General features: G+C 39.5%; 1 protein-coding gene across 1 annotated transcript; it reads left to right on the forward strand.

The window, feature by feature from the left end:
• Nucleotides 1-7506: 7506 nt before the first annotated feature.
• Nucleotides 7507-10312, forward strand: LOC133996702 (CMP-N-acetylneuraminate-beta-galactosamide-alpha-2,3-sialyltransferase 1-like). The gene is made up of 6 exons (XM_062436318.1): nt 7507-7722; nt 7860-8056; nt 8163-8342; nt 9259-9304; nt 9383-9502; nt 9959-10312. The coding sequence occupies exons 1-6, from the start codon at nt 7507-7509 to the stop codon at nt 10124-10126; spliced, it is 927 nt and encodes a 308-aa protein (XP_062292302.1). The 3' UTR covers nt 10127-10312.
• The last annotated feature ends 2779 nt before the right edge of the window (nt 10313-13091 follow it).

A 13091-nucleotide genomic window follows, 5' to 3' on the forward strand; every position in this document is an offset into this window, starting at 1 on the left:
GACAGCTGTTTACACCTGTCTTTATTATGCATCTGGAGTGGTCTTGAGCTGACCACTTGTGTCGAGATTTCGTTGCTGCCCACATCACTTCCGCAAGGAGGTGAAACGGCACAGTTATTGCATCAGATAGACAAGCACAAGATTTGCTTTAGTGTGGGCTAAAAACCAAAGAGCTAATACACATTTTTCAAGAACTAATATACATGTATGGGATAACTGTTTACCAAAACAACAGCCACATCCTGAATTGATGATGTATTTTCCTGTCACGCCCATGCCTGGGATTCATCAGGATGCATTAGCATTTACACTATAAAAGACATATGGTTTACACTTGTATTTAGTGTTGTCCAGTTGTGGTATATGGACTGTACTTATATAGCGCTTTTCTAGTCTTTATGACCACTCAAAGCGCTTTTACACTACGTCTCATTCACCCATTCATACACTGATGACAGGGGCTCATCAGAGGGAAACTAACCAATCATACATATTCACACACCGTTGGCACAGCAACAGGAGCAATTTGGGGTTAAGTGTCTTGCCCAAGGACACAGCGACATGTTGACTGGAGGAGCTGGGAATCGAACTGCCAATCTTCTAATTGGTGGACGACTCTTCTAACTCCTGAGCCACAGCCGCCCCATGATCAGGTTACCCAATACTCATGTTAATGCTAGGTGTAACAGGGCCAAAGAGTGATGAGAGTTTAAGTTGGGACAATCAGATCATTTCTAACATGGTTTTTGTGTGCATCCAAGCAGCTGTATGACCTAAGCTGTATTGTTTTTATTGGTTTCCTTTGACAATGTTGACTTAATTATTGAGACTGTTTGTTGGGTATAGGGAAGGGGTTTTCTGCAAACTATAGTATGGGGGTGGGGGATACAGGTATTTATGTTATCTCCTCTTATTGTATATAAGTAATAATAATAATAATAATACAAAACTGATCTCAAAAAGAGTTATGCAGAACCCAATTAGAGCAATCAGTCATCTGTAAAGGAATCAGAAAGCTGTCCGACTTGATCCATTGTTTCATATTGCAGTAGCACAACACCACAGTTTGCTATAGAGACGTTTTTAATGTGTTTCCTCATGAGAATTGAAACTGACTGTACTCAAAGAAAATGCTCAGGAATTCATAAACTTGTGGAGATCTTTCTTGAATCAACTTTCTGTTTCAACACCCTCATGAAAAGATATTGTTCTCTTGAGGGGAGGCCGTTGACAAGAGACCGTGAACTGTGACCAATGATGTACTGATAATGGGACTAAAAGGTGAAATCTTCTACAATAGGGATCTATGGGGTGGGGGTGGACTTTTCTGGACAGTTGTGTGTTGTGTTTTGGTTGTTGCAATTATGCAGTGATAAAGCAGGTGTCATGTCAGGTGTAAAAAACTAAATTAAAAAAATCAGTTTGTGAACAGGTGGAACTGCCAATATTCTGTTTCCTCATTTCATTGTTGTCTCTTAATCCTAATTAATTTTCAGACTGCCATTTCATTTTCCCACTTCCTCATGACAACACAGTCAACAAACAATGTGTCATACCTTCATTGGTGTGAAGTCAATAAAGTCCATTTGGAGATGATCAAATGGCTTTTCAGGTGGCGGATGTGCACTTGGAGACATTTGCTTTCCTCTCCCTGCATTGGTTTTTGCACAAATTACACTGTTGACAACATTTTTGGTAGTAATTTGAGAGGTCTTTGGTGAACTAATATCTGTGTATTTCAGATGACTTTCAACCTCTTGACACATGATCTTTTCCAATTTAGCATAAAAGGGAAACAGATATTAGGCAGACATGACTTAATATAGGGACCACACCATACCCCATCTTTCTTTGCCACAATCGAAGCTTATGAAGCGCAGTTTCAGGAGCGGGAAAAACACCCCAATTAGACCCCTTCCGGCTCCTATATAAACCAGCCTAACCCCTCTTCCCCCTCTTTCGCTCTCGTATTCGAGTTTCACGTGCAGACAGTCTCAGTCAAGCTTTCATGGTCATCCCAGAAACAGATCGTACCTCCCGCATAATTGCATTAACAAAACGGACCGCAGCCGAGCGTCCCGGCGCTAAGCGGTGCACATACCGGCCTCGTGGGCTTTTCAACTCGCGCTCCCCTGACGTGACACTCCCGGTAGATCTGCGGCTCCTTTCCTCCACCAGCGAGGGTAAAAAACCAGGGAAGCAACGGGCATAGCCGCTGGAGCAGCTTCTTCAACTCTCCCCTCCTCCGCTGCTTCAACAGTCCAGGTACTTCTCCACCACGCCAAACTCACACACCTCTGTCCGGCCGCCTTTACATCCACAAACGGACCCGACATCAGCGACCGAACCGCCGCCCGCCTTCAATGATTCCTGCATAGGATGCATTCCCTATCAACCTCAGCTACATTAAACTAAAGGTTCATTGTTTAATCGGCGGCAACAACAGCCACCGGGTTTCCCGCGCTTCCGGGTTTTCGCCAAAGCCAATCACTGCCCGCATCGTCACGCATGACGTCACAGAGCCCTGTAACCCCACGGCCACAGCGCCCCTGGTGGGGGCCAGGTAGTATTGCGCTACTCATTCTACTCACTTGTCAGTATTTATACCAATGGCACGAGACATCAGTTCTGCATTATATGTTATCCATCTCCACTACTTTGTAGTAAAGAATTCATAATTCATTTAAAATCATTTCCACATTGTCTTTTTCCATATAACAGCTGCAAGCTTATCGTGCAGCTACTCTAACGTCACTTGCACATTACGAACACCGGGTTGCACATTGCTAGTACATCTAGTCAATCGTCATTTTAGGCATCATCTGCCATTAAACGCATCGTGCCATTTGTGATAACACAGCTTATCACAAATGCTAACTGAAATCTCTCTGTATCGTCCACGTTAAAAGCACCGGATCGCAAGCTACTAACACAACTTATCACAAATACAACTAACCTGAAATTATTTCTTTATCATCTGCACCCCCTACCGTTTCCCACTACAACCACAGCGTTTAGCTCGGACAGGGCCATCAGACACCGTGATACCAGCAACCCAGGCCATTCCCTCTTAGTCATGTACATCAGGCACCGGGATGCCTGCGACCCATGCTGTTTCCTTAAATCCAACAGCAGCGCTTCGCTTAGTCATGGACATCAGGCACCGGGATGCCTGCGACCCATGCTGTTTCCTTAAATCCAACAGCAGCGCTTCGCTTAGTCATGGACATCAGGCACCGGGATGCCTGCAACCCCTGCAGTTTATATGTCCAACCACAGAACTTCGTACCAACGGGAACATCGGGCACCGATGTCTCCTTATCAAGGTACCAGGATCACCCATATTCGACTACACCGATCCCTGCAAGTCATCTCTCCCGGGCAGTGACACCGGTATGTCATTGCCACTAAGTGCTACTCCTGCAACTTCATCAGACAGAACCATGCAAGCCAATTTTGGGGTTCCATGGTGGATGATAGCTCTCCGCCAAATGGCCAGCTGAGACCACACCCTTTCAAACGTTTAATGTAACCTACCTGTCGTTCTATCCCGTCACTACGACCATTCACTATCCAGCTCCTTTCACACATTCAACGTAACCTACATTTCTTTCTATCATCACTCCGTTCATTTATCAAAGCCCCTTTCATACGTTCAACGTACACGTCGTCCTATCTCGTCACTTCTACCATTTCCTTATCAACTCCCTTTCATACGTTCAACGTAAGCTACACGTTGTCCTATCTCGTCACTTCGATAATTTCCTTATAAATGTCCCTTTCATACGTTCAACTTAAGCTACACGTCGTCCTCTCGTCGCTTCGACCATTTCATTAGCAACGCCCTTTCACAAGTTCAACGTAACACATGTTGTCCTAGTTCGTCACCATAACTATCCTAAATCTTGTTAATAAATTTGTCAAACGTATCTCATTGGTGGTGTGGTCCTTGCTCTTGAATCGAAGCTTATGAAGCGCAGTTTTAGGAGCGGGAAAAACACCCCAATTACACCCCTTCCGGGTCCTATATAAACCAGCCTAACCCCTCTTCCCCCTCTTTCGCTCTCGTATTCGAGTTCCCCCACCCCCCGCCCTCTCTTTCTGTTCTTCTCTCCTTTCTCATAGGTTCCAAGGGGGTTCTCGTTGCCAGGCCGCAGCAGCGGATCCTTCATACGGCCTCCCCACACCGCATTAAGAGCACAAACGATTCATTCAAAATCTTGTTAATAAATTTGTCAAACGTATCTCATTGGTGGTGTGGTCCTTGCTCGTGAATGCCACTTCCTGTAGACTGGCTCTGGTCTGCAGCTCCTGTAAATCTGCTTTTGGTGTGAGATTGTTGGTTTTGGTTTGTATGTGCCTCACATTTGCAAACAGCAATGGTTTTTTGGCAGTTGGATAGCCTCAAGCAATACAGACACTAACTTGTGATGTGCAATCAGTTTACCTGTGGATGTTAGGAACCCTAAAGTTTCCACAATGCTCCAAAGTTGTGCTAGACTCCGAAAGCATGTTGTGAGTCTGTGTATATGTTAACTGTCTTGCTTTCAGCCTACTCATATGCTTTTCTTAAAGCCACGAATTCTGCTGTTTGTGCAAAATAACTGGCTGACAATGGTTTTTAGTTTAGTTTAATTTATTTTATTTTACACAAGTTAACATTGAAAATGACAACAAAACAAAACAAACAAATAATATACAGTCCAAGGAGAGGCAGAAAAACCCTAAATTGTATTCTTATTCAAAACCTCCACCCAAAAAATTATAAACTTTCACAATATTGCATTTAGAGCAGATTTCACTGCTTATTTTGATATGTAGACCACAAATCTGAAACTGTGTTTTAGACTTTGGCCCCTCTGAGATAATCTAGTCCAGATTTAGGTATAGTGGTTTTCTATCTGGACCTGGTCTAAAGTGTTCTACATAATTATGAAAAAAAAAGAAGTCAAATCTGCCTTTATTGCATTTTCACAAATAGATAACAGCTTTCCCTTTGCTATTTTGTCATAAATGAAATAAAGGTTGTATAACAGTAACAAGTGGAAAAAACGGAGGATCGGTCGCTCAACAATGTAAGTTCGGGTTCCCTTAAATGTCCCCTCATCTGCTGCTGCTGTTGACGTTTCATTTTTATGTTTTCGAAATTTTCCGCACGCGACTTTCCTGGAAGCAGACTGTTTGTGTGTTACACCGCAGAGGTTAAAAATTAATGAACAAATTTCAATGTGTGGTGAACACAAACAATAATTTGAAATGCGCGTGTGTGTGTGTGTGAGAGAGAGAGAGAGAGTGTGTGAGGGAATGGGTATCTTCTCCCTGTCCCAAGTGGAATTTCCGCCCCAGGTCTGGCATATCTGTGTCAGAACACACAAGTAGAGCGCTCTCAAGAAGCACAGACGCGCTGTGGCACGTTGTTGCTTGGACATTGTTAAAAGAGATCACAACAACAAAGTAGGAAACTAATATTTGTGTGTTAGGATTGGTGAAGTATACAAAACATCTAAAAGAGTTTTTTACTAAAGGTTTTACCCAAAGCTGTCGATCCCGTCCCGAATATATTCTCATCTGCCTAATATCATGGCAGAATTTAAATAAACATCTGGAAATTTGCCCAGAACATGTTTCCATCTCATCATAATTCCCGGATCTCGGACATCTGTGCATTATCCGCACCTCTTCACCACGGATGATACAACTGTGGAATCTTCTTCCTGGAAATTATGTAAAGGTAATAATTGGCACTTGAAGCTGCTCATCATTACTCAGACTGTCTGACGTTAAACTACAATAGTCTCCACGTTTACTCTGTATAACTGGACTAGAGGCGGATTTACACTCTGATCAGGTAAGAAAAAACATATATTTTTTATTTTAAACATCATTATGAACTGCATGACATTTGAATGAATATGATCATGATTTTCAGAGATGTTACATATATTATGTTTATAATTTAAAGGTAGAGTCAGTCCTGGAGAAAGATTGTTGATATTTGAACTAAACACCCAAACAAATACAGCCCTCATTTAGTGAACCTTCAGAAGCTCTGCTGACCAAAAGAGAAATGTGAGACAATCCAGAGTGATGAGTCACTTCTGTTCCTATCTCATCTTGTCGTGAACAGTTGAAAAAAAAAATCATCTCATATGAGCACAACAGTCCATCCAAAATGTCAGTTTCACTGCGGCTTCGCAACTTCTCACTTGAGCTGCATTCAGCGTCTCTGTACGTGAAACAGCCGTCAGTCAGCTGAGAGGACAGACGGCCTTCAGCAGGCTGACTGACAGCAGAAATGTACTCAATTAAAATAGTTTTCATGTACAATGTTTGTTGATTCATAGATACGGTTAATAAGATAAAACACATGTAGCTACAGCGGGATACTATTTGTGTGATTTTAACAGTTGCCCACTGACAACACGACAGAGATAATAGAGGAGATTTTTGGTTAGGATTAAAATGAAATGTCCAAATAGAAAATGTTTAGGAATGAAATTCAAAAGATTTTATTTTGTAGATTATTTTACTACATTACTACAAATTAGTACAATACGAATACAATTTCACTTAAAAAACAACAACAAAAAAGTGACTTTCCATTTTTAAATGATCATTTTACATTTTAAATGAGCTTTTTCAATGTCCCATCTCTTTAAATTGCTATTTGGGTTTGAATTTAAATAATGACCAAAAATACCCTATATTAAAGACAGACTTACTCTCAAAATGAGGTGTGGCCAGGCGCATTGCTGGCATAGCAACAAGGCAAGAAAAACAGGTCTGAAGTCAATGACTGTAGGTCCGTTTCAGGTTTTTGCATGCATGTACAGTGAATTAGCGGGAGGAGACACGAAAATATGCAACACAAATATGCACTGACCATTTTGTATTAACACTGAATTCTGTATACACAGAATGGACAGCTAGCAGACTGTGAGGAGATATTTGACAACATTATTTATATTTATATACTGTATATTATATTATTTATCAATATATAGATATTTGACTAAAAGGTGCATTGAATAATCTGTCCAAAATCACCAATGCTACAGTTGAAGTATAGCCTAAGCTTACTGCCAATTGGAAGAAAAAATAAAAATAAACTTATTATCATTATCATTAGTATCATTATTATCATTGTTATTATTAGTACTAGTAGTAGATGCAGTAGTAGTAGTGGTAGTAGTAGTAGTAGTAGTAGTAGTAGTAGTAGTAGTAGTAGTAGTAGTAATAATACATTTAGAATACATATATTTTTTAATGTGATTTTCATGATGCAAAGTCAAGATACAATTATTACTTGCATTAATACTCAGTCCTCAAGCAGTCATTCTGACTTGAGTTCATGTTGTGAGCTTTGATAATTGATAATAGCTGGAAATAATTATTTCTTTATTTATGATTGTACACTCACTTATTTATTGCAACACACACTTTGTCTGCAGAATGAAACGATTTTTCAATCACAACCATCACACAATCAGGATCAATTCCAAGTTGATGGTGCTTGTTGAGCTGCTGTGCATCACTGGTCTCTGTCTGTTATTGAGGGGATCAATGCCTGGATTCCCCCAGCTGCAGTACAGAAACCGCTGTGCCTGTGACACATGTCTGACAGAGGAAGACCCATGGCTTATGCAGCATTTAGACCAAGCTGTTCAACCATTTTTGTCAGCAAACTACAGTCTCCCAGAGGATGCTTTCAACTGGTGGAAGGTAATTTGTCATGAAAAGAGTTGCTCATTCGTTATTCATTCGGTGGTAGGGAGTGAACATTTTTTTCCTGTATGCCAGTTTGCTCACGTAAAACTCAGAACTGGTCTAACAACAGTTTGTGTTGATATGTGTATCAGCGTTTACAGTTGGAAAGACGTGATTACAGCACCTACAGAACAACAGTGGAAAGGTTGTTTCAGATGTTTCCACCCAGTCCAGATCTGATAGAGTCCAGATCTGATCGCTGCAGGACTTGTGCTGTGGTGGGCAATTCTGGTAATTTGAGGGGATCACATTATGGACCTCTGATAGATTTCCATGATGTTGTTATAAGGTAAATCTTATTATCTTACCTGAAAGTTTAATGTTTAAAGTATTTCTGCCAATGAGAAGAGTTGTCTATATAATATGAATTCAAATCATCTCCCTGTACTATTTAGAATAAACAAAGGTCATACCAAAGGCTACGAGGCAGATGTTGGTACCAAAACAACTCATCGTATCATGTATCCAGAGAGTGCCATGGACCTGGATAACTCCACTCATCTCGTGCTGTTTGCATTTAAGATACAAGATCTTGAGTGGCTCATCAAGGCCTTCAGTACAGGATTTTCTGGAAGGTGAGTCTTATTCTAATGGACTAATCATGTAAGCATTTGTCCCCATCTGTATGGACACCTGAGGTGTTCAATATTTAATGAATTAATTATCATAAAGTCATCAAAATATTTTATATCATAATGGTTCTTTAATTTGTGTCTTTTGGCTGTCCATCAAAGCAAACAGGAGACAGATAAGGGATTATCTGATTGGCTCATTCAGATAAAAGCAACAGCCAGTCACATGCCTGTGTTGCTTTTTGTTATGACTGCCAAAGACTTTGAGATAAATATTTGCATTAAGTAAGTACAGTATCTGATGTAAACAGAAATAGCTTGCAGCAACCAGAGTGTCTTTGTTAGGTTGTACTGTTTTCTTGGTACAGTGTTACCCATTTTAACCATGAACTTTAGTGAGAATGATGGGGATATCATTACTTAACAGGTATATAGGCATAAACTAAAGTATTAGGAACATTTAAAAATGTGTCTTTCTAAATTGCATGACAATTTGCCCAATACTTGTTGAGACAGTCGGGAGTAGAGCCACTGCTCTAGGAGACCAGGCTGACCCAGAACATGCTGGTGATTACATATCCCCTCTGGCCTGAGAACACCTTGGGGTCCCACAAGAGGAGCTAGAGGACAGATGAATAGATAGATGGATGGATTGATGGATAGTTGTATGTGGACTGACAACACAATTGCATTAAACACTGTTCAGTGTAGTCACAATGTGTCCCTACCCACCTTCGGAGTTGGTTTGGCTAGTTGGATCAGAATGCATCCTCAGTGTGTTTTAGATGCATTTACACCTGTACTTTCATGTGGTCAAGCACTATCCAACTGCAGTCTGATCTCCCAAAATGCATTTTAATGTGAGGTGTAAAGGGGGTCTTTTATATTGAATGTAACATTTCATGATATTTGCCAACAGGTCATATGCGCCAATTAAATCCACCATCAAAGCTAACAAAGATTTGGTGAGTAGTATTTTGAATCCATTTACCAATAAACTGTATAAAAAATAAGTTTGAAGGTTAATTTTCAATTCATCACAGGTGATGGTGACCAATCCAGCTTTCATGAGGTATGTTCATGAAATCTGGCTTGAAAAGAAGGGCGGCTATCCATCCACCGGCTTTATGGCAGTGATTCTTGCACTGCAAATTTGTGATGAAGTGAGTACATTTTTTAAGGTTAATTATCTTGTATATGCTCTATCACACTACTGATTGGCAGTTGGAAATAACAGATGATTGATGGAAAACACAAATACATCTTGTACTGTTCAGTGAGATTCTCCTAAACTCTCATTTTTCTGCAAGTAACTGAACAAATTCAAAGTTAACAACACAGTGCATTCATCATAGCCCTCCAAAATGAATTATGTGTGTTATAATCTGGGGCTGTGAAATTAGTTTGAGAAATGGGGAACAATATCTAACCATAATTTGCATGCCCACAGTAGGTCATTGTCAGGGAATGGTGGACATGCTGTAGCTGGTTCTGGGAAGTTCAATTGAAAATAAAATCAATTCAATCAGGCCTCTGCTTTACATTCTCCTGTCGACTTCTTAACATTTTAGCTTCAGACTACGTAATTGGCTTAATATGTGTTCATTTTGATTTCCCAGGTCCATGTGTTTGGTTATGGAGCAGATGACGATGGAAACTGGAGTCATTACTTTGAAGAACTTGAAAACAAAAAGTTCAAAACTGGACTTCATCCTGGATCACATGAGTATGATATTATCCTGCAGCTAGCTAAGCAAAAAACCCTCAGTTTTTATGGAGGGTATTGATCTTTAAGGTATTCAAACCTTGACAGCAAATTATTTCCAAACCAAAAGAAAGCTATGAAGCCAAGACCTTAAGACTCAACAGGCAGCTATGATTACCTGAGTAGGTTCATCTCAAGTCTCTGATTTGATGTTTCCTCACTCCCCCCTCCTTGCCTCAACTGGAAGTTGTTCCAAATCACCATTCTGTCATCCATCCCAACTCTCTTATTTTATCTCCAAGGACTGAGGAGAGATCTCTGAGAGGCTATTAGTCAAGAAACATTAGATATATCAAAATCACCTGGGCTAAGCTAGCAGGCCGATGATTTTGGACACACTTTCTCATTCAAGTGAATGGGAAGGTGTGTTTAAACTTTTGACTGGTACTCCTCATACTTTTAAATCATCTTTATATCATCACATGTACATAACTATCGAACTGTGCTGTGTAAAAGTGCTACTTTAATTTATACATACACTAATGTTCCATGAAATGAAGAAAACTTAAATGATGCATGTGTAAACTATCAGCCTGTGTAACATCAACATGCAAATCTTACGTTCACTCAGTTTTTAATGATTTGTTTTTCTTTTTTTGGGAATTTTTATGGATAAAAATGGGTCTTAAATGTTACTTACGTCTTTAATGCATTATTAAAAGTGAGTTTGACCATTTTGAAATTATACATTTTTATACCCATGTCTTTAAGTTAAATTTTACATAAACGCTCAGAAATCAAAATTAGTGCAACCTATTGTAACCAACCATGGTGCATGTCTTTGGATGCTAGGTCTGAGCTTCACTACAAAGGCCTGGAGTATTCTGCCACTAGAGGGTGCCAAAAATGTGAAACGTTAACACATGGTAATTGGCTGCACAGACTCCTACGAAATTCGATTTGCACAATTTGGGGTTATGACTCAATCGATGCATACAATTATACAATTTTTATAATACTTTTTGTCAGGACGCATTAGCATTTACACTACAAAAGGCATGCCATTTACACTTGATCACCCACCTGTTAATGCCAGGTGTAAACAGGGCCAAAGAGTGAAGATAGGTTAGATTGGGACTATCAGATAATTCTAAAATGTTTTTTGAGTGTGTGCATCCAAGCAGCTGTATGACCTGTGCGGGTTTTGTTTATTAGTTTCCTGTGATAATGTTGACTTAATTATTTAGAGACTGTTTGCTGGGTATGGGGAAGATCTGTTCAGCAAATTGAAGTATGAGGGTGGGAGATAAAAGGTTTTTATATTTTATCTAATACTAATAATAAAAAAACTCATCTCAAAAAAAGTTATGCCTCTTGTTTCAGTTCTGTTTGCTCACATACTGTATACATGTGAACCTCTTTTGCAGCACCCACTTAGAGACCACACAGCGAGGCACAGTATGCAGGATTTTGTTGTTGTAAAAGGTGGGTTTTTACCCAATAGGTAGAAATGGAACAAAGCAGTCTTGATTAATATTGAAATTGGGTGGTAAAAGATCAAATGATCAAGAAAGGATTTTCAAAGAACGTTAGAGAAAATGATAACAAACACTTATGTAGATGAAGAACATTCAAAAGTCTCTATTAATTAGAAGTGTAACCTATTATCGTGCTGTGGCATTTTTAGGCCATATTGCTACATTTCTCAAGCCATTGGCTGATATAAAACGATTTTGACTCATCTCTCTTCAATTATCCTTAGCTAGGCTATTGTTTTGCGAAATCCGTAGCTTGCTTTTTGTGGAAGCAGCCTGATTGGATGCAAATCATCCAATCAGAATTGTTTCCTCACAGTGTGTGATTGGCTGGTTTTGTGGCTGCAGTGGTAACTGTATGAGATGTTGAAAGAGCAGAAAGGCTGTGAGTGAGGGTCTGTCATGGCATAGATTGAGCCAACATGGGGACAGAAATGAGTGCACATAGGACACGTTTTTGTTGCTCATTTTAATAATGTTTTCTGTTCAAAATATAAAGTATGTGCTCCTTAATGTGACAAAAATAACGCCATATGCAGCAGCAATCAGTAATCTGTAAAGGAATCAGGAAGCTGATAGAATTGATTTATTGGGTCTATAGGGTGGGGGTGGACTTTTCTGGACAGTTTTGTGTTGTGTTTTGTTTGTAGCTGCAGTTATATCAGATGTAAAAAAAAAAAAAAAAAAAACTAAAAAAAAAAATCTTCCTGCTTGTATGCACTCAACAGTTCATGAACAGGTATAACTGTGAGCATTGGTCATTGTTTCATTGTTGTGTCTTAGTTCTCTGATGGAGGTCACGTCATCAAGATCTTTTGTAAGAATTTAAAGCAATGACCCAGGTACTGCAGTAACAGTTGAGTGATGGTGTTTGGTAAGCATGGGTAGGTGTGATTTCAGCATGTCTGAGGCTGTTAGGAAGAGCAGCAGGAGATTAACCCAAATGCAGGTAGCAGCAGCCAGAATAAACAGAAGAATGACTGTTTATTTAGGCTTGAGTGCAGGCAGAGGAAAACTATGAGGGGCCGTACAAGCCATAATTCATTCTGACTAAACTGACCTAACAAAGCAGAACAAAGGATTAAAACATTAAAGTAAATTCAAACTGAAATAACAAGAAAAAGGTCGAAAGACACAAGGCAGGCTGAGAGCTGATTGGCTGGGGAACACATATGGAGCAGGGCGGGGCTAACAACACTGAATGCAAAGCAAGTCACGGCAGCTTTATTTATATAGCGCATTTCATACCCAGGGACAACTCAATGTGCTTTACATAAAACAGACATTTAACAGTAAAAATTGGAAACAAAAAACATAAAAACATACTATTTGAAAAAATAAAAATAAAACCCAATAATAGTAAAAACATGGAAACATTTAAAACATACAATTAAAAACAAAATCCCCCCACTAATAATACAAAAATAATAGTACATAAAAAATAAAAACTAGACTAGAATAGAATAGAGCATTAAATATAAGTTTGCAGCATAAAATAATGATTTGCTTTAA

This window comes from Scomber scombrus, chromosome 16 (genome assembly GCF_963691925.1).
Source record: "Scomber scombrus chromosome 16, fScoSco1.1, whole genome shotgun sequence".
NCBI lineage: Eukaryota > Metazoa > Chordata > Actinopteri > Scombriformes > Scombridae > Scomber > Scomber scombrus.